The 26,639-nt window shown below is 41.8% G+C and overlaps 1 protein-coding gene across 4 annotated transcripts in view; it reads left to right on the top strand.

Annotated features, from left to right (window-relative positions):
- Nucleotides 1–1,870: 1,870 nt before the first annotated feature.
- Nucleotides 1,871–26,639, top strand: part of tdrd7 (tudor domain containing 7) — a 30,161-nt gene continuing 5,392 nt past the window's right edge. Inside the window, exons 1-14 of one of the 4 annotated variants that reach the window (XM_020711535.2) lie at nucleotides 1,871–2,062; nucleotides 2,329–2,404; nucleotides 3,769–3,975; nucleotides 5,156–5,300; nucleotides 12,360–12,564; nucleotides 18,528–18,610; nucleotides 20,484–20,692; nucleotides 21,563–21,931; nucleotides 22,011–22,312; nucleotides 22,382–22,574; nucleotides 22,648–22,759; nucleotides 22,836–23,173; nucleotides 25,504–25,587; nucleotides 25,660–25,794. In XM_020711535.2, the coding sequence (XP_020567194.1) occupies nucleotides 3,769–3,975; nucleotides 5,156–5,300; nucleotides 12,360–12,564; nucleotides 18,528–18,610; nucleotides 20,484–20,692; nucleotides 21,563–21,931; nucleotides 22,011–22,312; nucleotides 22,382–22,574; nucleotides 22,648–22,759; nucleotides 22,836–23,173; nucleotides 25,504–25,587; nucleotides 25,660–25,794 (2,382 nt within the window). In that variant the 5' untranslated portion in view covers nucleotides 1,871–2,062; nucleotides 2,329–2,404. Of the gene's footprint in view, nucleotides 2,063–2,328; nucleotides 2,438–3,768; nucleotides 3,976–5,155; nucleotides 5,301–9,692; nucleotides 9,896–12,359; nucleotides 12,565–18,527; nucleotides 18,611–20,483; nucleotides 20,693–21,562; nucleotides 21,932–22,010; nucleotides 22,313–22,381; nucleotides 22,575–22,647; nucleotides 22,760–22,835; nucleotides 23,174–25,503; nucleotides 25,588–25,659; nucleotides 25,795–26,639 lie in introns of those variants that run through there. The other 3 variants (XM_011487317.3, XM_004079730.4, XM_020711536.2) reach the window with 3 other exon arrangements.

The following is a 26,639-nucleotide window of genomic DNA, read 5'->3' as shown; positions in this document are numbered from 1 at the left end:
CCAGGACGTACAGGCGATGTACCAGGACGGTTAGAGAAGAACTAGCTTATCTAGCGAAACAACTACATGTTTAAATAGTCCAGCTGGTGGCGTTCATCCAGATGGAACCGGGGGACGGCTGGGGAGACCAACTCCCGGCTGCAGAGGATGTGAAAAGGTATGATTCTAAACCCCACAACAAACTAACTGCAGATTCGTAATAAATAAACACATAAATAAATAATTTTCATTCATTAAATTAATAAACTTCATTGGGTTCACTGGATTTTTTTAAAAAGTGAAAGAAAAAAAATAGAAACTAGTCTGCATCAAGGTAACTTTGTTTCCATCATCTCACTCATTTCGACTCTGAGTGAGTGTTTGGCAGACAGAAAAGTCTCTTTAAGGTTGTGGAAAATGGAAAAAGGAAACATCAGGTGCCCAGTTTAGAAACAAAAGTGTAAGGATTCAGTGGTTTGGTTTTGTTCTTGGTCATGTTTTTGGTTTATCAGTCACTCCAGTTTCAGGTTCATGATCCACAGCTGTCTTCAGTTCAGTTAATTGCCCTCAGCCTATTTAAGTGTCTTGGTTTCTGTTCAACCTTGTGAGGTCATCTGCTCTGTTGTGTCACAGTTTTGTTTCTCCTCAGTTTTCTCATGTTTCAGTTTGCTAATTAAATGTTTTATTTGTCACCAATCCTGGTCTACTGCATTTTGGGTCCTCCACCACAAGTTCCTGACAAAAAGAAGAGAAGAGGAAGAAAAACACCTCAATGATGGTGGAATACGGGCGACGTCCAAAATGAACACTCGCCAGGCACCAAATACGATCAAATTTACTGTTTGAGTACAATTTTGAGTAACATTTGACTAATGAAGGTTTGCCCTTAATTTGACTAGTTTTATTAATTAGTTTATTGGTGGATTTCATTGAATCTATTCTAGGGTTCTCATATTTGGTCAATGCTTCAGATGCAATGTACACAATCGTTATTCTTTTTTTGTTCAGTTGTACGTGACGCTTGAGCACAAAAAACAGAATACTATGTTCTTTAGTTTCCATTGATGTTCATTTATGAAGCCAACTGAACTGACTGGAATTTATTGGTTCATAATTCATGTCAGTGTTATATCCAGATCAATAAAAATAAAAACAGAAAAATGTGGCAATTTTTTACCAGAAGCCAGCAATCCTTCAAAAAGAAAACGCAAACTGATGCGTGTTAAGTGTGAACTAACTGACATACTATATGTTCATTGTGGATTCAACTATATTACTTTACTTATATGATTAATAAATTAAAATAAATTGTTCACTTTGTTCTTGTGTTTGTATGTATGCAAGCTTTTAGTTATTCAGGGTGGGGGTGGAAGGGGAGGTGAGGGTGGAGTGAGGGTTGGTGTCCGGGGTGGTGTCCAGTGTTTCGCCCAGGGCGTCAAACTAGCCGTGACCGCCTCTGGACAGACTGACAGATGAGGTTAGACAGGAATCTCTGTGGATCATCATGTTTGCAGATGATATTGTTATTTATAATAAGAGCAAAATGCAGGTGGAGGAACATTTAAGGAGGTGGAGGTTTGTTCTGGAAAGGAGAGGAATGAAGGTCAGCTGGAGCAATAGAGTGTTTTTGAAAAAAAAAAACTTTATTGACAAACATTGCGTATACAGAACACCATATCTACTTCATATCTAGAACAAAGTTGAGTAAAATAACAACTGATTATTGAATGAGAGGAACTCATGGGCGTGAAGACCAAATAAGAACCTCATGGAGGATGATAAATGAGGAGCAGCAAATTTTTTGTACTAGTATGTGTATTTATTTATTTGTTTGTCTGTTGTGATGGATAAAAGTAACCAGTACAATAAACTTTTTTTCTCAAAGTAATAGGCTTTTGCAGAACAGAATTCAGTGGAATCCATGAAGGTGTGATCGGGCAGCAGCCTGTCCAATCAGGAGGCGGAGGAGAGGCTGCGCCGCGACACGGGGACAGAGCTCCGGCCAGCACAGCTCAGGCGGCGACAGCCCTGTTGGCGTCTGGACCGGGTCCCGGCTACACCGTCACCCTCTATCTGCAACACGGTACAGTGTCTTTGTTGAGCTGGATCCTTTTTCTTATCAAATTTTACAACTTTTATGTTTAAAAAAAAAGTTTTGCCGGGTCGAATTTCTGCCGGTTTGTGCCATCTGCGAAAACATTCAAGTTAACGTGGACACAAAAATGTACTTCCGGTTAGGACTTTCAAAATACACATTTAAGCTTTTTCTCTCTAAGCGCTCTTTGCCACAATAATTCTTTGGTGGTTTTATTATGAAAGGGAACCCATTTCCGTTTTTTTATTGTACAGAGTTTGACCGTCTACGAGATTGGCGAAAGGATTTAAGTCGATGTCGATTTCCCCTCCGAACATTTGACCGGTTCTGGTACGCTCTGCAGGTGTCACTTTATCTGTTCAGGTGTGTTAAAGATTGATTCATTTTTAGAGAAAAATTATAACTCAAAGTCGAAACGAAATAGTTTCAGTCTACATTTAGGGCGTGGAGCCTGAGTGACACGTTACGTCATTAAGGGGCGTCTTCTGTCGCCGCAATTCAGCAAGTAACGAGTAACGTCTGCGGAGATCAAACAGTTCTGTTATCAAATACTGATATATTAGCAAAAATTATAATTGATTTGACTTTCCAAAAACTGTTTTGCATACTTAATCATATTTCTAGATGATCAATTTGGCTATTTAGCTGCGCCTGCGCTTTTAGGATCTGTATCCTCCACCCGAACTACTTTTGACTTATTATGTATTTGTTAAACTCTTTGCTAATTTGATTATTTCCATTTTTTCATATTTATATTTTGTCAAAAATACTTTTGTTATAGTAACAAAAATTAAAGGTTACTAATAAAAAAATTAAAAATTCAGTTAAAAAGTTGTAAAAATCGGTTAAATGTTTATATTAACTTGTTTGTCACATACAAAGCGTTGTTTTGTTATCAAAGGTGCTGCAGTACTTAATACAAAACATGTGCATTTATTATATTTGAGGACTGGCTCAAAAACGTTGATATCATTCTTTTATTAATAGAAAGATAGTACCTGGAATAAAATATTTCAAAATAAAATATCATCAATAGTTAAAAAAAAAATGACATCACAGTCATCGATTTCACCAAAAGTGCTATAAGTACTTCTGTAACTATCAGGTTAATGTCAAAAATACAGGTTTGAAATGAAAGATGTACACGAAAAGCTAGATTGTTTATTTTATTTTGCTTGTTTACCCCTTCAACACTGGAATTTTAGCTCCACCCTTAGGAAAAAGTAGTTTATTTAAGTGTACTGCAAGTATACCAAAAGTGAGGCTGTATACTTTAAGTTTACTTTTTCTATGTTTAAAGATGTTAAACTTAAATTGCCCTAATTTAGTAAGAAGTATTCAGTTATTATACTTACACTACATGTACATTGTCTCTAGCAGTGTTGCTATACCTTTACTCAAGTATATTTAAAATAAACTTCATGGAGACTACTTTTGCTCAGGATAGTGTTGACATTCTTTTAACTACCGTAACTCTTTAACCATTTAGGCAGTTAACGTAGTTCCAACTGATTTGAAAATGGAGAAAAGCGTCAAAGCCGATATGAAAAGCCGCTTTTCTCTACGACAGAATCGTACGATTCAGGTTGATCGTGTGAACAGCTAAAGACTTACGGTGCATCAAAAAGTGTGGGTTATTAAGGTGTCGCCGCCAACATCTTCAGTATTAAAGGGTCAAAAATCTCGTATTCCAGATGGCTGACGTGGAGCTTGTGAAGAAGATGCTGCAGGGCATCCTACACTCCAATAAAGCCGGGGTGTCCCTGTCCCGTCTGCAGTCGGAGTACAAGGAGGCGACCGGCGAGCAGATACCCCATAAGCAGATGGGACACAACCACCTGGACACGCTGCTTGTCAGCATGCCGTCTGTTGTGCGAGTGGAGCGCGGTCGCTCTGGAGAGGTAAGCCACGAGGACAAGACGCTACCCTCATAGCATCCATGTCAGAAAAGTAGATTGGGTTGATATCATTGACTGTTGATGAGAACTGGACTGAGTGAGTGTGACGTCACCCGTAGTAATTGGATGATTCCGGGTCCAACCAAATGAAATCAATTACGTCGCCACTATTTTGGAGTACAGGCACCGCCATGTTGGAGGCAGACGACATCAGTAGGCAGTGATTGGTCTGATGCTATGTACACACCGGACTGATGCTACCTGATACTCGCAGTTGGAAGAAAGAGCCTTGGCGCCAATTGTTGAAAGTTGTGGAAATCTGGTGAATCTTGCTCCAGGATTTTTCTTTCAGAGCTCTGTTCTGATATGTATGAAAGACTTGGTGTTCTATAATTCTGATTGGCCAATAATCAATTTCTACTTCAACTAGTTGGTACTTACGTGTTTTAAAAAGGACACTACCCACGCATCTCTACCAAGTCCGATTCCCTGATTGTTCAAAGTTCAACTGGTTTAACTGTTGACGTTCAATGACCATTTTGTACGTAGAGCCCGAAAACGGACAAAAAGAAATCTGTGGACTTTTGAACGTGGAAGCCTGAATCACTCATATACTGGCGTTTACGTAGACCTTTCATTGGAAGTGGATGTTTGAACGCGCATTTCAGAGCCAGGTGCGAGCATAGCATGAGTCATTGTTTCTATGGCTACCAAGTCGTTGTTTCTATGGCAACCACTCTTGCCAATTAGAAGTGAGCTTGTGGGAGGTCAACAGCCCTAGTGGGTTACACAAAATCTGTCAAACGTTTTGAATGTCAGACGTGAGGGCCAGCAGGCACCACCTGCTTTTTTTGAGGCATCTGATTGGTCAGTTTAACTTGCTCTACAGAAAACACATCTTGGGGGAAAAAAAATTAAGATTAGCAAGACCTTAAAAAAAAAAGGTAGCAGAGCAAGAATGGTTATTCTGACAAATATAATGACTGAGTAATAGGTGTTTATTTCTCAATAGAAATCTATGGACTTTTTGGTTTCAAGGACAGGTTGGGGGGGGGGGGGGGGGGGGGGGTCACTCAGTTCACTTCTCATATACAGTCTTTGAGCTGGCCACATTGTTCCCATCACTCCACTGTAACCCTGTGGGTTCTAACCTGGAGGTCCATATTCCTGACTCTTTTTCCAGGCATGCTATTTTGCATCAGGAGCCAGTGAAACGACCCATACAGCCAAAGTGATGGCCCGAGAGCGTGGCTCCAGGAGGACCAGCCGACCTCACCTGGTCAACACCCAGATGAGGGCGAAGCCTGCCCCTCCGCTCATCCTTAACGGTAGGTCCAGTTTTATGTCAGGTGTGAATGAGTTAGTTGGAAGGTGGATAAATGTTCCTGGGGGGTGGATGTAGATTCTAATCTGCTGTGTGGTTACAAATGTGCGACAACCCCAAAAAAATTGCTACATTTATTGGAACTGCTGGGTTTATTTGTAAATGTCTGCCGGTCCATGAGATGTAAGTTGGCACAGACAAGCAAAAGAAAAAGGTTTGTTCGTTTGTTTGTTTTTCGGCCTTTAACTCTCTAAAGAACCCCTTCGATCGTCTTTTAATCCATTGTAAAAGCGTTCCCAGTGGTCTTTTGATTATGGTTATGCCATTCTTAGACTAAAAGTAGACATCTTTTGTTGTTTTCTAGTGCATAGTTTCTGCAGAGTGCATTAGTTCATTTGAAATGTGCCTCAAAGTTGTGGGCAGGACTGTTGGTGTGAAAGTAAGGCTGCTCCCATTCCCCGTGATCCCTTTGTCTTCACGCTCTCCCACTAGCTTACAGCCCCACACAACCCCAACCGAACATTACCGGTCTGAGCCAGATGCCAGCTCAGTCGAGGAAAACCAAGACGTACATGAATTTATTCGCCTACTTGTGGATGGATCAGAACCGAGGGCAGCAACTGTAGCTTCTACAAACAGCATTTTATCGTCTGCTACTGAAGTACAACAATTTCAATAATGAAATACTCAGACACGCAGTTTTAATCTTACATTTCTAAATATATGTCCTCCCTCATCAGAAAAATGCTACTAGATCTTTAATTCTAGTAACTAGGTCTTTAATTGTGGTGCTGTCTGTGATGACAGGAAAATAACAGACGCTCTTTGAACTATCGTAACTTTATGCAATTGGCGGATAGTTCAAGCACTTAACTACTGTAAACTGTTGGGTATTGGTGTAAAGCTGCTTTTGTCTGCGTCAGAATCCGCTGGAGTTACGTTAATTGCGTAAACGTTGAAGAGTTACGATAATTTGTAGATCATTCAGTGGAATGATCTACAAATTACAATCAATCTCTGCATTCCAGTCAATGGCCGATTTATTTATTTTTATTTTGAAATGCACTACATGGATCTCTTTCACTTCATAACATTTTGGAAAAAATAATCAATATAGTCCTAAATTTATTTTTTCAACTTTCATATAAAGTAATTTATCAATATAAATCTTTATGAATCATTGAAGGGAATTGGAACGACTGGAGTTTTCAGTGTAAATCTTCAAAAATCTTAATTTTTTAATCAGTTTGTTCACCTATTGGTCTCTTTTCAGTTCCTCTAGAAAGAACCTGTAGCGTTCTGCAGTAAAAAATAAATTTTCTTCACAAGTATCAATATCAAACTTTATTTATAAAATAGCGCTTATCATGCATTTCGTGCAGCTCGAAGCGCTTTAACATTAAAAACAAAAAACACACAACATTACAGTAAAAACCCAACCCACCCTACACCCTTCCCACTCCTCTCCATTAAAGCACATGACCCACGACAATGAATGTTGACTACCAATACAAGTTAAAATAAATAAATAAATAAATGAATAAATAAATAAATGAATAAATAAATAAAAAAGCAAGCAAACAAACAAACAAACAAACAAGGCTTGGCTCTGCTGTGAGGAAACGGCATTTGGGAATCTCTTCATACCAGGAGCCAGCCCGCCCACGGGAGCATGGCCACAGCGCCAACCCAGACCGGGACAACACCAGGGTCCACTTCACAGCCGTGAGGCTGCAAAATTAAACCCCAGCCGCCCCAGCAAGGGCAAGAACTGCAACAACAGCCACCGGGCAAGCCGGCAACCCTGGCAGAAAAGACTCCCACAAGAAACACTGGGGCTAAAATCACAATAAGATACTAAAATTATAAGATTTATTAAAAAAAAAAAATAAATAAATAAATAAATAAATAAATAAATAAAATAAAAAACTGAGAATAAGATGCATAAAATGAAATGAAGTATAGTATAGAATATAGCCTATATTAAAACTAATAGAATAATTTAGCAGTTAAAATCAACTGAAAGCTAAATTATAAAGGTGGGTCTTGAGCCTCTTCTTAAAGTACAAACATAGATTAATGCTGTGTCTGAACTTCCTCCCCACTCCCTTACCTCTATATATAATGCAGGACTATTTATCTGTTTAATGCAAATTGGACTCCTGCTTTAAATGGCAAATATGACATCACCCATTTTCTGAAGTAAAACCTACAAATATGAAAATTTGCCAAAAACTACTCAGTTCAGACGATGAAAACTTGGATGGTTTGTAAAAAATAAATGTTCTTCAAATGAGAAGTCCTTGAAACACAATGCATTGTGGTCTATGTTCGCCTAAGTGAGCATTTTAAACAACTAAAGCAACTGTGTGTCATTTTTTGGAGATGCATATGCAAATTTGTGTCTTTCCTCGACCGTCCCACACATGTCCAACAGACTTTTCACGCATGTCCCACCAATGTATTACTTTTATATCTTGTATATATACATATCAGGTCAAAATTAGGTAATTGATGCACGAATCACTAATAAATTGCATATAAATAGCCTAATAATCAGGCTCTACCTTAATTTGTCTTCTTTGCATGGTTATTCTTACTACTTTTGTGGTTTTAACGTGATTCATTTGTTATACATTTGTGAAAATTTCATGTACCGTAAACACTAGGGTTGGGCGATGTCCCTTAAATTGGCAGTTGATGATGTTTGCTGTCAACCATCGGGATGGACGATGATATCGTGGGGGGGGGGGGTCTATTTTTAATTTTTCGTTCTTATATAATTGCTATTCGTTATTTAACTTTATTACTTTATTTATTTTATTTCCCAAATAATGACTCATCCGCGATGATCCAATATAAACTGAGGGAAGTGACTTTAACAAAAAAAGTAACAGACAAAATAGAAAAGAAGTGTAGTCCGCTCCCGCACTTAATTAGTCAAGTGGACCGGCGGAGCGCGGACTTACAGCTTTGTGTTTGAGGGGAGGGGGGGGGGTGCTTTGTTACATGAGCGGTATGTGTGGGAGATTTAGGACTGCGACCCGTCCCGCAGCTCTAGGGGAACGAGCTACCGAACTCAGAACCGGGTCTAGAAGTGTGTGTCTGAGCACAGCTCGGATCGTCAGCACTCACAGCGGCGGTGTGAGCTTCAAAGCAGAAATGTCGCTCAGTCCTTAGAAACCGTTCAAACAATCACGTGGATTTGTGTTTCCAGTCGTGTCCAGACTAAATAAAGGCTGATGTTATTCCTACATGTTTAAGTGCAGCCAAGATGCAGATTGCAGAATTTCCGGATGGATTTTATGTCCATCCAAAGCTAATGTTGTTAGCCCGTGTTAGCATACTGCTAACCCTGGCTTCTTTCCGGCTCCGTTCTTCAACAGAAAAAGCACTGACCACACGGATTAAGATAAAAATGATGAGCGAACAGGCGCTTCGTAATAACCGTAACACAATTAAAAGCACGTTTAGAAGATCGTCTCGTATATTACCAAGCTGACAAGTCTATGTATGTAGCCGCTCGGCGGAACTCATATCCTCTTCCGGTTTTTCAAACGACTCGCAGCGTGGCGGGGGCGTGACATCACGATGGTGTCTCTCCATCGTGATGTCACTCACCCATCACGATGGACGATGGTATCGTACCTAGTAAACACCTGTATTTTCTCTCTTTTCTTTTTTAAACACATTTTCAGAAATGACCAATTTTCGTGCATACAAAATCGACGTAAATAGAGTTGTATTTTTAGTTCTTTTTGTTCTCCAGCTGAACATTTAGGTACAGTAAACCTCCGTTCCCCACCTCCTCTCCAGCGTGGAAACACGGTACACCTCCCCCCGCCTCCAGTCGTGCTTTTAATCGTCTCCATTCCAGCTTTTGTGAAATGTCAAGCAGGAACAAGGAGGTGTTTCTCCAGAGCTTTCGTTAAATCCTTTTTCAGAATCTGCCAAAAATCTGGATTCAACAAATAAGGAGTGACTGAATGTACCTTTTTTTTTCATCTGTAATCTCTATTTAAGCTTCCTGTATTTTAATTAATTCAAGTTCGACTTTTTTTTAAACAACGAAAGCCAATTGAATGAGACAAAGTAACAGCAGACTCCGCCCACATCCCCTCACCGTGGACCGCAGCTGCAGGTTGTGTCGAGACGACCTGCTTTTCTGTGTATAAGACCCTCACAGATGCCACACGTAAACATGCACACGCTTTGGTGTGTTAAAGTCTTTATTTGTGCGTTCGTGGAACGTCCTCAAGCTAAACGTGTGCACGCCTCTGTTTCTGCTGCGCAGTCAGATGCTGCAGAACGTTCGTGCCGAGGGTCGGAGCTGGAGGTGGGGGCTTTGAGAAGGGGTGAAAGCAAAAAGAGGAGGGGATGCAAAGGAAGAAAGATGGCAAAGGAAGGAAGGAAGGAAGAAAGGGGGTGAAGATGCAGGAGAGAGTTAACAAGAGAGAGGGAGAGGATAGCATAGACTCTGCAGCGACTGAGGCTGTACTGCATGCAAACAGAACCCCCCCACCCCCCCACCCCCACCGCCGGGGTTATTGATATTCAGGATGAGACACACAGCAGTGACTGTGTGTCCATGCTGCTGAGGTAACGTAGCATCTGATCTTGTGTGTTTGCATGTGATCGGTGTTTTTCTGCTCCAGAACTAGCTGTCGGGGAGCAAGCAACCAGCCCGGTCGTTAGATTAGGGACGGGATGAGCTGTGTGAGCCGACGTGAAAGCATGAGAAAGTTCCAGAAGAAATGAAACTGACGTTATATGGCTGAGTGTGGGCGTGGAAATGAATGACAGCCATGCAACACATATGTGACGGGATGCTCAGATGGTGAAGAGAGGCCTGGTCGCGTGTGAGGAGAAACTGCTTTGGGCTTTTTCAGCTTCAACTGTGATTGACATGGGTTATACTTTGCAGTATTCCCTCCAATATTGCAGAAGTTATGTTCTAAAAACACAACCTGTGATAAGTCCATACCACAAAGTTGTCAACTTTATGTTTTTACAACTGATGATGTTTTGACCCTTGTGCTATCCTAGGCACATTAACATTGGGAGTTGGGTCATCTAGACCCACTAGACAGTGCGCTGAACCTTTTTTCTTCAATGATTTGTGATCTTCACTGGTGTCCATGGATTACATGAAATCTTTCCACCTTTATCCACCTTTGTCATGGTAGGGAGAACACGTCAATGTAAGGATCGGGTCATCTGGACCCCATAGGATAGCACAAGGGTTAAGGCTGTAAAACCCCTCACTACACACGGTATTAACTTTTTTATCAGACCAACATCAACATTTTCACACTTTTATTTCATGTAAGCGCTCAAAGTTCAAACCTTTGTAGAAAAATACGCCAATTATTATAGAATCAAAACAAAGATCTGATCGCGATCAAAGATTTATGTGCATTTGGCATGAAAAATTGCACACAAAAAAATCCACAATAAAGTGACCGCAAAAGTTTGCAATATTGCGAGGACCTCGAGAAGCGGCCTCCTTCTGGTTTTCTTCTGTTGATTCAATTCTATTCAATTCAATTTTATATATATAGTCCAGTATTGCAACACAGTTGTCTCAACAGGCTTCACTAATTGTACAAAACTTATAATCAGTTATAAAATACAATAGCTGATTGCTAAACTAGGACTGGGAAAACCTGACCTTAGACCCTCCTTCTTGGTAAGGAAGAACTCCAAAAAAAATGTCAGGTTCCATGGGGGGAAAAAAGAAGAAACCTCAGGGATGTCCTCATGAAGGAGGGATCCTCTCCCAGGACAGACGGGCGATGTACCAGAAGACTTGGCTTATCAATTCTAGAACTATGTGTTTAAATAGTCCAGCAGATGGGCCTAAAAGTAGATGAGAATAGAGGACAGAACCCCAGTGCTTGTCCAAAGAGGAATGTTTTAAGCCTACCTTTGAATGTAGAAACTGTGTCGGCCTCTCTTACATGAGCTGGGGGTTTGTTCCATAAAACAGGGGCTTGGTGGCTAAACGCTCTACCTCCAACTGTACTTTTACTAATTCTAGGAACCACAAGCAGTCCTGCATTTTTTTGGGAGCGACATGTTCTGTTTGGGTGGTAAGGGACTATGAGGTCTTTGATAAAGTACAGGGCCATACCATGTAAGGCCTTTTAGGTGAGCAGGAGGATTTTAAACTTAACTCTAGAATCAACTGGGAGCCAGTGAAGTGAAGCGAACACAGGAGTGATGTGATCTCTTCTGCTAGTTCCTGTTAATAATCTAGCTGTTGAATTCTGAACAAGCTGGAGACTTTTAAAGAACTTTTAGGGCACCCTGCTAGGTATCTATTACTTTTAGGTTTCTGTGTGTCTTTTGTTCACTTGCCTTTCAGCACATAAGCTACAGCTAGGAACTGCTGGACTACATCTCTATTGGGTTCTCACCAGCGCTAAAGGAAGCTCAGAGGAGAGTTGTAAACTGTTGTTCTTTGCCCGGCTCTAGTCTTTGGGTTGTCAGTTTGGAATTGGACACCCCTAAAAGAGGGCAACAAGCAGCCAAAACCAACGGGGGTTGGACTCCATTCTGTTTGAATCTACTCTAGTGGTGCAGAGGTAGAGTGGCCGACCTCGGAATAGGAAATTGCAGGTTCCCAGCTCACCTTTGCACAAATGGTATGCGTGACACGCTGAAATGCTTTACACGTGTTTGTTTGTGTGCATATGTATGTGCGTGTGAGCTGTAACTGTATTGTGTACGTATTGGCATATATGTGTGTGAAAGTTTTTAAAGCCAACAGAGATGTTATTTAAAAAGGCAGGGCCTGTCCACTGACAAACTCCAATATAACAACCATACTATGTGTAATATTCCTGTCTATTTACTTGATCTGGGTACAAATCCAAAGGCGATACTGTCTCGGCGCCTGTCACCACCTTTGCAGGATTGTGTTGCAGCTGTTTGCTGAGTTCAGAGTCTGAACCATCAACAACAGCACTTTTGCTGCTCTGCAGCGTCTCTGCGTCCGTCTGTTCCTGACGGAACCGACTTGCCTTCTCACTCACCCTTTGCTCGCCGTGTCTCCCTGCAGCCAAACCTCATACCTCCCTGAGGCAGCCAAAGATCAGGGGCCGAGGCGCGGCTAGAGGCGGAGGCGCCGGGCGATATGCTGGACATGGAGACCACAGACAGGCAAGGGACGTAAGGGATGGGCACTCTGACGGCGAGCCCGGTGGGCATCCCAACAAACTGTCCAATCAGAACTCACCCAACAGAAAAGCCAACGTACAAGACAAGTAAGTGAAGGGATGTGAACACACAAATAATAATGTTGACCCCAATTTATTTCTCTAAAGATTTACCCTCGTTTTTGCTCTTCCTGTAAGTTCTGCTGATGGTTGGATGGTGTTTAATTTTTACTAAATACCTCTGACCGGGTTTAGCTGGAGATGAATGACACTTTGATTTCCCCAGCCTTTGGTTGTGTCCGAATTCCTTCACTACTCACTATATAGTGCACCATGTAGTGAGTTCGCCATTTTGTGTCTACAAATTTAAATCCAAAATCGAGAGTCGTAGAAATTTTCCAGAAGTCTCTGCGAAAACCAGTGTGCATCGATGCTCACTAAATTGGCAAATACGGACCACAAGTCATTGCGTCGGAACAAATTTAGCCAAAAATATGTATTTAAATATATTTTTTTTGATAAACCATCAACGTTTTTATCTTCGGAAGACAGTGGACTCGTAAATAGTCAATGGAAAACGCTCATATTAATTCGATTTTATCTTTGTGAAATCGATGACATCTTATCCGCGGTTTATAAAAGAAAAGAAAAAAGGCATCCAGTATTGACTAATCAATACCCTGCAGTCTGCGTTGTTTTGGCAGAAATATTTTTCAGGACTTTTATTTCTGTTCTTGCAGAGCGCCATGTTCTTGACTGCATCTCTAAATAAAATCATCATTGATGTTTTTATTTCTCAAATCCGTCCGTCTTCTGTAAAATATTAATTGAACTTCTATTCCTCTGCCTGTTTCAGCAAACTCTTTCACAGGGACTTCATTCCATTCTCATTGTTTGCAAACCCATCTAGTATTTTTTTTCCCCTTTCCTTGTTCAGAATGGTTTAAATTAATTCTGACCAAAGTTTAATCTGGAATTTGCGTATTTGAGGCGATGAGGAGATGCTTACCTCTTGGCGAACACTGCTGAATTTCAGGAGTTGGATGTTGTAATGTGCAGGTGGAACGTTCCCTGCAGTAAACTAACGTTACATGAACACTGTAGCATCATTGAAGAGTGTGCACCTCACAACTGATCCACTTCTCACCTTGAATTTGTCTGAAGCTTCAATCACAACTGCCATTAAAGCCCCACTCCAATAAGATTTCTTTCTACTGTAAAATCTCACCCAGTGGTCTTTTAAAAACCAAAAAGCCACAGTCTCCTTTTTAAGACATATTGTCTGCAGAGCGGCAGAAACTCATTAGAAATTGACTTTGGGTTGTGGGCGGGACTGAGGGGGACTTTCACTGGTCTGGTCTATCGAAAAGCTGCGGAAAATTAGATTTCGCTGAAGAACGTGACACATAATGAACATGGCAGACCTCTGTCATCTTTTGAGGTGAGACGAGTCGGAGAATCTGCGGTTACATCAAAATGTTACCAGTTAAATGATTGTTTTATGTCAGCAGTAAAAGATTGATTTACAAAGAAATCAGAGAAAGGGATTTTTGTTCGTTTTAGTGTAATAAAATAGCATCGTAACAATATAAAAAGTAAAAAATAACTGCATAAATTAAGCTTTTTGATTGTCTTTAACCTTAGTATTTATACCAATAGTATTTTTGGGATCTGACATTGAGGGTTAAAACGTGTTTCACACGTGAGATCTGATCTCCATTACTAACCTCTGGCCTGCTTTACCTCTGGTCGCTTTTTGTCCTCACATCATCACCCCGCCAGCCTGTTCTTGCTTATTCAACACAATGTTGACGACTCTGGATTGTTCTGGTTCTCCAGCTCTGTGTGTCCCCGTCCTTTGTTGTCCACACTGCTGTTGTAAATGGAACAAGTATTTGAACACTTAAAAAAAAAAATGCGTTCAGTGAAAGGTCTCGTATTTGGAAACGCAAGCACAGAAGGAATACACAACGGAAGTCCACAACAGATGGAAGAGCTGAATACCCCTGTAGTATTTGTTGTACAGTAGAGTCAGGAAGTTCTTCTAACTTTGAACGTTCTCCTGAATGTGCAGCACCTTTACGGTCTTCACTCTTCCCTGCAGTTCAGTTGAATGGTATTCAGGCAGCAGACTGTGTTTGCTGGGTGAGGTAGACCCAACAGAACCATGATGCTCCCTCCTCTGTGCTTGTTAGTTGATACTTTACAGCTTTTGTTTCCTGACAGATTTTTTCCATCAATGTGAAATTTAAATTACATTCTAGCCCCGCACAATAAACCTTACATTTTCATCATTTGCAATACGCTTATCACAAAAGAAAACGGAAATTGCTATTTATTGCTATAATTGGTGAACTTAAATGTTTACATGCATCCTTAAACAATCCTGTGGGAGCTTAACATTGGAACAAATTAAATAGGCGATTACGTATGATTAAAGCATTTGACCAATCGGATGGTCGCTCCTGTGTAGACTTTGGATCACGTGGAGTGTAATTTAAGACTTTTATTTATTTAAATAAAACTGTTGCTGTTAAATGGAAGTTATGTATTTCGTTGTTTTGGTTCATGTGTTGTCATATTGTCATCCTAAATATTGATCTCTAATTTTGCACAGTATTCCTCATATCGTGCAGTCCGGTTTTGCTCGTGCTGGTTTGCGGCGCCTTCCGTCCGTGAAACCAGGGTTCGACTCCGGGCTGCTCCCTGTTCCCTTCTCTACCTCTGTGCCGGTTCCAAGCCCGGTTTGAGAAGGTTGCGTCAGGAAGGGCATCCGGCGTAAAACATTGCCAAATTTACCATGCGACTTGTTCGCTGTGGCGACCCCTGATGGGAGAAGCCGAAAGTGGAAGATTCCTCATATCGTGCAGCCTTATTCTAGTTATGGGAACTCTATGCATATTTTTTGTATTCCTGAGATTTTAACACTTTAGACCATTTAAAACTTTTTATTCGATGGAAATGGATCAGTTTGCCTAACAAATAAACGTATAAACTCATAATATTATATATTATATACCCATAATAGCATTTTAGACATATTAACTGACTGTAGTTAAAGCCTTAGTCACATGCAGGTTTTTGGACCTGTCTGAGTCTGTGGAGGGTCCTAGAGAGGAGTGGCCACATTTTAAGGTGAGGGCGGGTGTGTTTGGGGGGACGTGGAAATGGAACGTACAATTGTTGTGCGTGCGGTAAGTGAAGGATTTGTAAGAATAATGTAAGTTACACCCACTTATGATGTACGGATGAACCTCCAGTACTGGCTCTGTACTTACCGCGTGCAAATGCCGAACTGGGTGTGTAGATAATGCACATTTTTTGTCTAACTTTCTAATTTCTAAAAGTGTCTACAGCGCAAGGAGTCCACACAGAATCCTTGTATTGAGCCCTGCGTCTCACGCTGGCTTCAAATCTATTACATCCTTACTTACCCTTGCCTGTCGTATAGGTGTTCACTGCGACCATGCCTGCTGCATGCCTGTAGCCAAAATGTGCATCAACGTTTTCACTCTACGTGTTCACCAAGCGGTCTATGACTTAGATATTTGGTGCGGACCACCCGTATCTATTCGTAGGGTCAGCAGTGACCAAGTTTCATTTATTTGCTGCTTCACATGTTTCCATCCTTCAAAATAAAAGCCTGTAACGCAGACGGAGAGCAGGTTTGCTGGTGCTGCTGTGTGCGAGTCCATCCCGCAGCACAATGGCCCCACAGAATGAGAATCCAGGCCCATTGGAAGGGACACCAGCCATTTTTAATCCCTCCCCTATTGTCTGTTAGATTAACTCGTCTAAACCGACACACAGTGAATCAGCACATCTCTCTGTATCCCCTTAGATCTTCCACAGGCTGCTATCGTCCTCATGTGTTGACCTGCATATGTTTGTGTGCAGCTTTCTGCATCCTTATCGACCCACGTTAAAGGACATGATTAAAAAAAAAAACTCTACACAGACTTGTAATGACCTGTTAAAATCCTTGTTAATAACGTGTTATTAACCCTTCCCTCAACTGAAGGGAAGACCTCATCCACTATTTGTCTTCTGTTTACCATGCTGCCCTTTCATTAGTTCCAAAGAAGACCAAAACTACATGCAACCACATCCAATGACCCTTTGCTGGGGCTAGGGGGATTACACACTGACTTTATGAGAGAGAACTGGACAGTGCCTGTGACATCACTGATGGAAGAAAAAAAGCCTTGCTTCCAGCTCCAGCGAGATGAAGCCAATTCAGATTCCATTCAAACCACGATACGGACGTTGCCATGTTGGAGCCAGACGACAGCGATTGGTCCAAGGGCTCTGAGTCAATGTTTTCCTGGCAACTACTGTCGCCAATCAGGACTGAGCATGTTTGAAGTGACTGGAGAATCTGTCAATCAAACGTTGGATGTGGGGGCCAGCGAGCACCACATGCTTTTGCATGCCAAGGCATGTGATTGGTCAGATTAAAAGTTAAATAAGAGCTGTTTTTATCTCAATGGAAGTCTATGGGATTTTGGTTTCTTGGAGCCAGCAGGTACTTCCCCTTTGGAACACGAGTTAGGAAGGATCACTTCGTCCGGTTCTCGTTTACAGGCTTATATTCCCTCTTCTCTTCCTTGTTCCCCTAGTGAGCCATTCTGTTTCAGAAATGTGGCTGAATCTTGCATCACTCAGACTGTTGAAGACGCTTGGATGAGCAACAAAATGTTTCAAGGAAAAAGAATTAAGAGTCCAGTTGCTGCGACTTAACTTCAAGACTCTACACACAACTTTTAAGCGCAAAAGTTGTGTGTAGAGTCTCCGCACCTAAAATTTCTGGTGCGGAGAAGACTGTAAGGAATTTAAGGCCGGAAGCTTCTTTAGATTAAATCTCAGCTGCTATGAAAACGTATGCTGCTCAGCGACAGCATGCGAAAACAAAAGGAGTGCATGTTACCAGCCCACAAGCTTTTAAGTTTCACAGCTGTATAAGCTAAGCAGAAGACTTTTCTGCTGCAGCGGCAGGCCTCACACCACTCAAGTCCATACTGTGTCACATCACACCAGTCTTAATATTCCTTGTCACTGAGGAGGAACCGCTCCACTTCATGTTCCATGCCGCTGGGGATGGTGGCGTGGACCGCTCCTCTTCATTTTTCCTGTCACTAAGGAGGATCAACAGGACCACTCCTCTTACTGTTTCCTGTCACTAAGGAGGATCAACAGGACCGCTCCTCTTCATGTTTCCTGTCTCTAAGGAGGATCAACAGGACCGCTCCTCTTACTGTTTCCTGTCTCTAAGGAGGATCAACAGGACCGCTCCTCTTCATGTTTCCTGTCTCTAAGGAGGATCAACAGGACCGCTCCTCTTACTGTTTCCTGTCTCTAAGGAGGATCAACAGGACCGCTCCTCTTCATGTTTCCTGTCTCTAAGGAGGATCAACAGGACCGCTCCTCTTCATGTTTCCTGTCCCTGAGGATCAACAGGACCACTCCTCTTCATGTTTCCTGTCACTAAGGAGGATCAACAGGACCGCTCCTCTTCATGTTTTGTGTCCCTAAGGAGGATCAACAGGACCGCTCCTCTTCATGTTTCCTGTCTCTAAGGAGGATCAACAGGACCGCTCCTCTTCATGTTCTATCTTGCTGAGTAGGGTCACGAAGACTGCTCCTCTTCATGTTTCATGTCTCTGAGGATGGTTACCCCCAATTTAGGTTTTCCATCTTCATGGAGGGTTGCTAGGATTGCTCTGCTCCTCTTCATGTTCTCTTTCTTAGGAGGGAGTTCACCCCTTTCTGGCTTTAAAGACCTGGCAACTCATTGGTTTGTCTTTGTTCCGACTGTCTCACAGGTCCCCTCCTCCCAAATGTTGTAATGCTTGGTCTCCTGCATTTTGGGTTCCTGACAGACTTAAACTGTGCAAATGTGGACTTTTAATTTTTAAATGATGAACTCTTTCTGTAAATGAAATTTATTTTTTCCTGGAAATCATACTGGGAGTTACTTAAAGAAATCGACATAGAATGTTTTAAGTTAACAGGGATTCAGTATCTGTTCTTTTTTTCTTTTTTTAACCCACTCCCATTACTTTTATGTCCAGGCCCGACAAGAGGATGGCTCTTCCATCGCGGTATCAGAAGGAGGTGAACGCCCACCTGTCCAGAAACGTCCAGCAGACCAGTCGTAAGTGGTTCAGTGTTCCTCCTAAGTTTGGAACCAAAATACATTTCTGCAAGTTTGGATTTCTAATAAAGGAAAAACCACTTTGTATAAACCAGATTTCGATTTAGGTTTAGTGCTTTTCAAACAATGAATAAATCTTTGAAAAGAGCCTTTAAACCGGATCATATAACCTTACAAAGATGTCAATATGTGAGTGAAGTCCTTGACTTGAAGACTAATTAGAATAAACTTAAAGGTGATAGAGGACTCTTTTAATCTTCTCTTGTTAAAAGAAGACTTTTGTACACAAACAACAGAGTGAAGAGGAAACCTGTTTTTACAAGAAGCTCCTAATAGAAAACACACAAGACCTTTTGACACAACTTTTTCTATACAAATCAAATGTGCTGATTGGCATTGACTTTAAACAAATGAAAAGAAAGTAAGCCAATGCGGTAAATTTCCAGTCCATTTAAATCAAAGCATTTCAGCAATAGATGAAACGGAGTATAGTGTTCCCTCACTGTATCTATCGCTGGTCAGCTGTTGTGGTCTCGCTGTTTTACACATTTTTTTCCTGTGAAATCTTGCACAAACAAACAGCAAATTGTGTTCTGCATAGGGGTGTGACGATAACCACAACCGGTGATCACCGCGGTGATCATCTCATCATCGCACATTCCTCTTTTTGTTGTTGTTGAAAGTTCTGCATATGGTGCGTGATTTGAACTATAATAAACACAATCATCTTTGCTAATAGTTAACGTTTTCTGCGAGTCCTCTGTTCAAACTTCAAGGGCTTCTGGGGGAATTTCCATGCATTCATCTCCATTACAAGCTGCATGCGTTCTTGAGTGCGTGACACGGCCTCCCGCTGGAGGATTTTGTTTTTTGGGGGGGGGGTCGCAAGAGTCCCGACACCGCGACTCCTGCTGCTTCATCGCCGCGGTGATCAAAAATCCCACACCGTCACAGCTCTAGTTCTGCATCTTGATTGGTTGTAATCCGTTGTCATTCAATCTGCTCCTCGTTGTGTCTCCATTACAGAATGCGTTCAGTTTGCTAAATTTACACCAATCTTCAAGCAGATCTTTGTTTTCATTCTATATAATACTGGACTTATTTTTCTGTGACCTTTGAGAGTCTAAACAAGAGAGAAAAGTATGAAAATGTTCATGTCTGTCAGAGAAAAGTGTAGAAAGTTTGCAGTGAGGAGTTTTACAGTCGAAAAACATCCATCATCTTACTTTGCTGATCACAGCCGTCGTTGGTTATTTTTACAGTGCAATTCTAGAGATAAACTAGGGAACACTTAATGATTATTTGTACATCATTTAATAATTAAATGAGGAAAGACCAATAAAATCAGTTATCAATATTTGTACTTTATAAAAAAAATAAGAATTATTGAACTTCTTCTTAGCATGAAGCTGAACTAAATTGATCTTATGCAGAAAAATGATTGGAAGTTTTTAATAAACCCATTTTCACGTTATCTCCAATCAAACAAAAGTCTTGGACCAAAACTTTTCTAAGAGATAGTTTTAAAGTTGTCACAAGCACACAGTACAGATTCATTTCAAAGATCTAAGGAATCATATAAAAGAGCTGCAGGCCTCTGTCATATTATTGAAGGTCTGCCCAAATCAAAGGCTAAAACTGGCATTTGGTACAGACACAAAACAGCCAGTCTGACTATCTCAGGTTGTATCAAAAATGATCAAACATAGGTTTCATTATTATGACTGATTTAGTCCAATTCATTCAGATTTTAATAATACCTTTGTCTCTACTTTGAACAAAAAATCTGTCAAATGAAATGTAACTCCAAATTTGTAAGTCAAAAGGAGAGGACTATTCTTTTTTAAAGTTTGTTTTTTTATTTGCCTTCCAGCCCCCATGAATCTGAACGACAGCTTCGGATCAGGGAGGGGAAAGTCGTACAACCGTCAGCAGGTTCAGAGCCGCATCCGGGAGATCCTGGGCAAGTACAGCAACGGGTTCTGGGTGTCCAAGCTGCCGCAGATCTACAGAGAGCTGTACAAACAGGATCTGCCCAGCGAGGCCATCGGAGACCTGGAGAGCTGGACCCACATCTGCACCGTACGTCCTCCTCACACTGCACCTTCAGGTCCAGCAGGGCCAGAGTCACAGTGAGAACAGAAACACTGCTTCCTGTTTGTTTAGGTCTTCTAAATAAATCCATAAAGCTGACATTGATCAAAAAATCCAGAATCAGATAAAGATTTTGAATTAAATTTACACAGCTGTTTGTCTTTACGGTGACTACATAATAAAAAAAAAAATTAATTTGTAATATTTTAATTATTTTTTTGCATTTTTTTAAATGCCATTTACAGCCAAAATTTTTAAATAAAACAGTTTTGTTTTCTAGGATGTAGTTTCCGCAGAGCAGCAGTGGTTATTAAAAATTTGCCACCAAGTTGTGGGCAGGACTTTTGACGGAGAGCCCCCTTCCCTTCCCATCACCATAACAACTCTGTGCACAAACTCTCCAACTATTTTACAGGCAATCACAACCCTAAAATGAAATTACCGGTGAAACAAATCTATTGAAGCTATCCACCCATACAGGTTTGATCCAGATTCCAAAACAAAAACATACATGGATCTATTCTGCAGGTGGATGCATCGGAATGGAGCAGAGCAGGGAGCTTGTGGCCAGCGTATCATCTACGTCACAAATACGGTCTTTTTCAAACTGCATTTTTTGAAATGCAGACTGCAATTCAAACTGCAAGATTCTTTTTGATAGAAATGCATTTTTAGGCTTCATTTTCTTAAAATATCTCTTTTACCACAAACAAAACATGTTAAAAAACCCAAAAACACATTTGTTGGGGGAAGTGGGTCTTTAAAAACGTAGTAATTTCGTGCTGGATCTGAAAATTAACATAATGTTTCTGTTCATAAATTTTTTTTCAATAAAGTTTTTATTTTATTTTCTTGAAGGTGGAGAAAACCTGCAGCAGCAACCCCAACGAGCTGCTCCTCTATCCTGGAAAGGACCAGAGCGCCCCCTGCTCCCCTCCACCCCTCTCCAACTCCACCTGCAGCCCGGCCCCCCCGACGACCTCCTCACACACGCCTCCGGATCAACCGCCGCAGCCTCTTGCACAACCCAGACCTCCCAGCACCCCTCTGTCTCGCTCTGGCTCAGGGTCTCCCCAGTCTCCGCCCTCATCCCCCTGCTCCTCATCCTCCTCCTCTCCTCCGGCGCTCAGCCAAGACCTGAGACAGAAACTGGAGGAGCTGCTGGTGAAATACTCCAGCGGTCTGTGGGCTCATGCTCTGCCCAAGCTCTTCCAGGACGCCTACAAAGTCAGTAAGACTCTGACGGATTCTCTCGCCAAGTTCACGCCACAAAGGTTCTTTTTGTTCTGTCTTACTCCCACATCAGACAAAACTGCCCGCCTTCGTCCTGGAAAACCTCCACCTGCTCGACGACATCTGCACAGTCGACTACCCGATGGCCGACAACCCCAAGAGGGCCATCCTGTACAGGCGGAGCAGCGTGGGGGGAGCGGAGGACGAGAACTGCAACAGGAGAGGCAGCTCCATCAGCGAGGAGGAGCTGAGAATGAGGAGGGATGCCGGGAGGAGGCTCAGCAACCAGGCAGTGCCTCCTCTGCAGATCCCAAAGGAGGAATACCCCTCTGTGCTGGTGATCGAAGCCACCAACACCAACGGAGTGGTACTCCGGTGAGCAGAACCGCGGAGTCACTCCGACTTGACGCTCAGACGCTGACGTTTCCTCATCCTCCCCCGCAGGTACGTTGGTGAGGGTTACTCCCAGGCGCAGGAGGCCATGGAGGACAGAATGAAAGAGTTCTACGGTGTGAAAGGAAGCAACAGAACTCCTTTGTCAGCGCCGACGTCAGGCCAACTCGTGGCGGTCCGAGCCGAAGAAGAGGAGGAGATTCTGAGAGGGCAGATCTGCGAGGTCCTGGAGGACAAAATCAAGGTAAGACCTTTAGAAAAAATGGAGTCGGCTAGGAGGAGCGACAAGGAAAATGCAATCACTGTGATCCCTGCAGGTTTTTTATGTGGACCACGGCTTTTTCGAGACGGTCAGCAGAACCAAAGTGTTTGACCTGGATGAGAGGTTTTTCAAACTGCCTTTCCAGGCCACCAAGTGCAAACTGGCCGGTGAGTTATTATTGCAGGTCAGAAGTGATCAAAAGACGACTGCCAACCGACTGTCGTCTGTCCGTCGTCTCCTCAGGTTTGGAGCCTTTCTGTCAAGAGGCCGCGGTCCTGAAGAAGTTTGAGACCATGGCCAGCGGACGGATCCTCCTGGCTGAGATCTTAGTGAGGGCACAGACCCCCCTGGTTGTCCTGTACGACACGTCTCAGGACGACGACGTGAACATCAACGCCGCCTGCAGGAGAGCCCTGCACGACAAGGCGTTGGCGAGTCCTCTGCAGGTGAACGGCGCTTACATGAACGTGACGGTCAGCAGCATCTGCTCAGACGGGACCTTCTACTGTCAGCTGCCCTCCAGAGGCCTCCACAAGATGAAGCAGCTCCTGGAGAGCATTGAGACTCACTTCCACTCACAGGTGAATTTACAGCATTCTTTTTGATCAAACAACCACTCCCATGAAAATGGTGGTTTTTGCTGTTGTTAACCTTTTCTTGTGGCATTTTTCTGATGATGGAAGACGCAGATGAAAACGGTGTAAAATTGCACTTCTGAGTATTTCTTCATTCAAATCATTGTGAATCAGGAGCAGATGAAAAAATGCAGTCTGAAAAAGCTAATCATCCAGCTAATTAGCTCATGCTAATCGGTGCGGGAAAATGAGAGAGTGGAGTGTGTGGACAGGCCCCGCCCCTTTTAAATGTATTATACTAGGCCTGCGCAATATACCGCAAATTTATCGTTATCGCAATATCAGGCTCTGCAATATGCATATCGCAAAAGACGGCGAAAAGCGCAATAAACCGTAAACCTTAAATGTGTTAAAACAATCTTATGGCAGCTTGAAGCATTTAACGAATCAAATAAATCCCTTAATGCATTTGACCAATCGGATAGACGCCTTCAAGTTGGTGACTAATCGGAGGGAGGCCTTTTAATGTTAGATGTTTGTCACCTATGTCGACGAGGGTCATTTGGAGTATAACTTTTAACTGTTGCAATGAAATGGTAATGATGTTTTTGGTTATTTTGCTATTTGTTTATATACCGCAAATCACATCGTTATCGCAATATTAATGTCTAACATCGCATATCGCAAGTTTTCCTCATATCATGCAGCCCTATATTATACATTTACACCAGACAGTAATGATTATAAACTTGTTGCTTTATGACGCCTTATGATTTTACCCCCCCCCCAACATCCCTCTCTCCTCCTCCCTCCTCTTCTTTTCTGTCCGGTCCAACAAAAAGCAAATATAATAAATATAAATAAAGTTTAGTCTAAATTGCAAAAGGGGGTTTATTCAAATATGCAGCTCGTGTGTCGGAAGATTCGTAACTAATATTAAAACAAAGATATTCAAATACTTTACGCTTGTTTTGTTTTGTTTTTCTTTTAAGACTAGTTGATACATGCTATGACGTGTTGTCATGGTAACCTGCGGTTTGCTTTGCTGCAGCCGGTGTTTGAGGACTTAACCAGCCGAGTAAAAGTTGTATAGAAGCCAAACGTCATGAGTGATACAAAACCTGCTTTCAAAAGGAAACAAAAGTCCACGAGGAGTTTCCTAGATGGCTGTGATAGGAGGAATATCCACCAATAACTTTGACCATTAAACGTTCCAATTAAAACATTCAATGGTTTCAACAAAACGTGGACCTTTAGGGTTACAACAAATAAAAGACTGACTTAAAAACATTATTTTTAAAGAACAGACATGAAAAGAGTCTGTGTCGCCAAGTCAGAGGAACAAACACAAAGAAAATCAAAGGTTTTCTTTAAGTATTGTACGTTTACCTTTTAAAGTACTAAAAAGTTTTAGGTTAAGGTTGTAAAATGTCAAATATTTTAACAGTTTTGTAAGTACAAAGAAAGCAAGAAAACATCCAAATGTAAAAAGCATTACGTTTTATAATTAGGTTTATTTCTAATTATAGAAAAAAAACGTATGTTATGTTAATAATGGCTTTAAAAAGTGACGATAAAACATTAAATAATTATTTTTTGCGTCATTTTTGATGACTCAGCAAGATGACTACCTGCTGCTGCTATTTTTTCTGGGGTTCAATCTCTTGAAAATCTCTCCTAAGGTTATTTTATTTCATGTAATTTTCTAAATCCAAAGACAGAAGGTTTCTTGATTAAAACAGGAAGAGTTTTAACAAACATTAGTTAACAAAAATACTTTTTTCAATCCTAAAAGGAACAAAACATTGGAAGAAATGTTTGGGTTTCTTCTACAAAATCTCAGTGTGAGTTTGAAACTGAACGTTTAGTTAGTTGGAGCTGGCAGACACCACTGCTGTTGAAACCTTTGTGCTGTTGTGCACAGATTAAGATTAGCTCCATAATCTGCCGTTAAGACACTGCAGGAGATCCTAATCTGTTAGCAGTGCGGTGGACCGGATGTAGTAACACCTCCACTTTCAGAGTCGTCTTTAAGTAAACGCAAAGCTACACCTGCAAACATTTCACAGCATCAACCTGGATTATACCAATAAAATCCAGATTCTGGAGACTAACCACCTGCTCCACTCTGATATGGTGTCAGAAATTAGGAATTGAACGTTCCTATTGCACTTGCTTGAAACTTGTTTGGGCTTTTGATGGACAGAAGATGGAAAAATTCCAGCAACTGTTGATGCAAACAGCTGGAATGGCTGGGACTTCATTTGTACTCATGAAGCTCCAGCTGCTGCACATGCTCAGTAAGTAAGCTGCTACTAAAGCCATGTTTTCTCCAGGTGACCTCAGAGTTCCTGGTGTCCAGACCCTTTTGTGGGAAGTTATGCTTGGCTCGCTACAAAGGGAAATGGTCTCGCGTGGAGGTGAGAGGCAAAGAGATGCTAACCTGACACCAAAAAAATGCTCAAAAACGATGATCGCTTTTCTTTCTCCAGATCACCAACCTTCATGGCAGCAGAGTGTTGGACATCCTGTTCGTGGATGTTGGCGTTCAGGCGTCTGTGGAGGTTTTTGAGCTGAGAGAGATCCCGCCGATGTTCCTCCGTGACTTTGTGGCCGTCCCACCACAGGTCAGCCTTGGGGGGCAATTTAGAGACACCAGTTAACCTATAATGCATGTTTTTGTGTGAACATTCAAACTACACAGAAAGAACTTAGCTTGGATTTGAACCACGGTCTTCTCTCTGTAAGACGAGAGGGCCAACCGCTGCACCACCGTGCAACGCAAAGGCATTAGAAGACAACTTGGGTTCAAAGTTGCGTGTTTAGTTCAGGGGTTTTCTTGGTGCTGGCCACTAAGAAGACGCTCTGGTTTCTAACTAAACTCCTGTCCTCACTTTTGACTTTACTAGCAAGTGAACTCTGGTGTGATTCACTGCAGCCTGAACTCACATGCACTCTAGCTAACCGAAGATCGGAACCAAACCAAAGAGAGTAAATGATGTAAATGCTGTGAGTGTGGAGCAGTGCTGGTCTGAAGAAGAGCCACTCTCCTCTGAGAAAATTGGAACGTTGCTTAGTATTTTTCACTTCCCAGTCGGTATTGAGTCAGTTTATCCCGCGACCTTCAGCGTGTTGTGGATTTGGCCCCCTGAGCAATCGCTGGCAACATCTCTGGTGTTAAAGGGTTAAGTAAGAAATACGATTAATATTTCAATGTAAATCAAGCATAACTTGCCATTTTTCTTTCCATTTTTGTTTTTTTTCTTTACCTGTGTGCTTGTTTTGCTGAGTACTGCCCACAAATGAGCAGCCATTGTTATTGCACGTCTGTAGATTTGTAGATTTACTCTCAACAGTGCAGTGTGAAAGTAAACCCCGTCTAATGAAAGGAGAGAGACAATTTTGGTCTGTCCCTTTAAATAGAACCAGTCCTCCCGATTGGTGCTAGTTTGTCACCATCACTCATGCGATG

The sequence above is a fragment of the Oryzias latipes genome, chromosome 18 (genome assembly GCF_002234675.1).
Source record: "Oryzias latipes chromosome 18, ASM223467v1".
Taxonomy (NCBI): Eukaryota; Metazoa; Chordata; class Actinopteri; order Beloniformes; family Adrianichthyidae; genus Oryzias; species Oryzias latipes.
The sequence above is the reverse complement of the archived record's forward strand: the minus strand, read 5'-3'. Positions and strand labels throughout refer to the sequence as shown.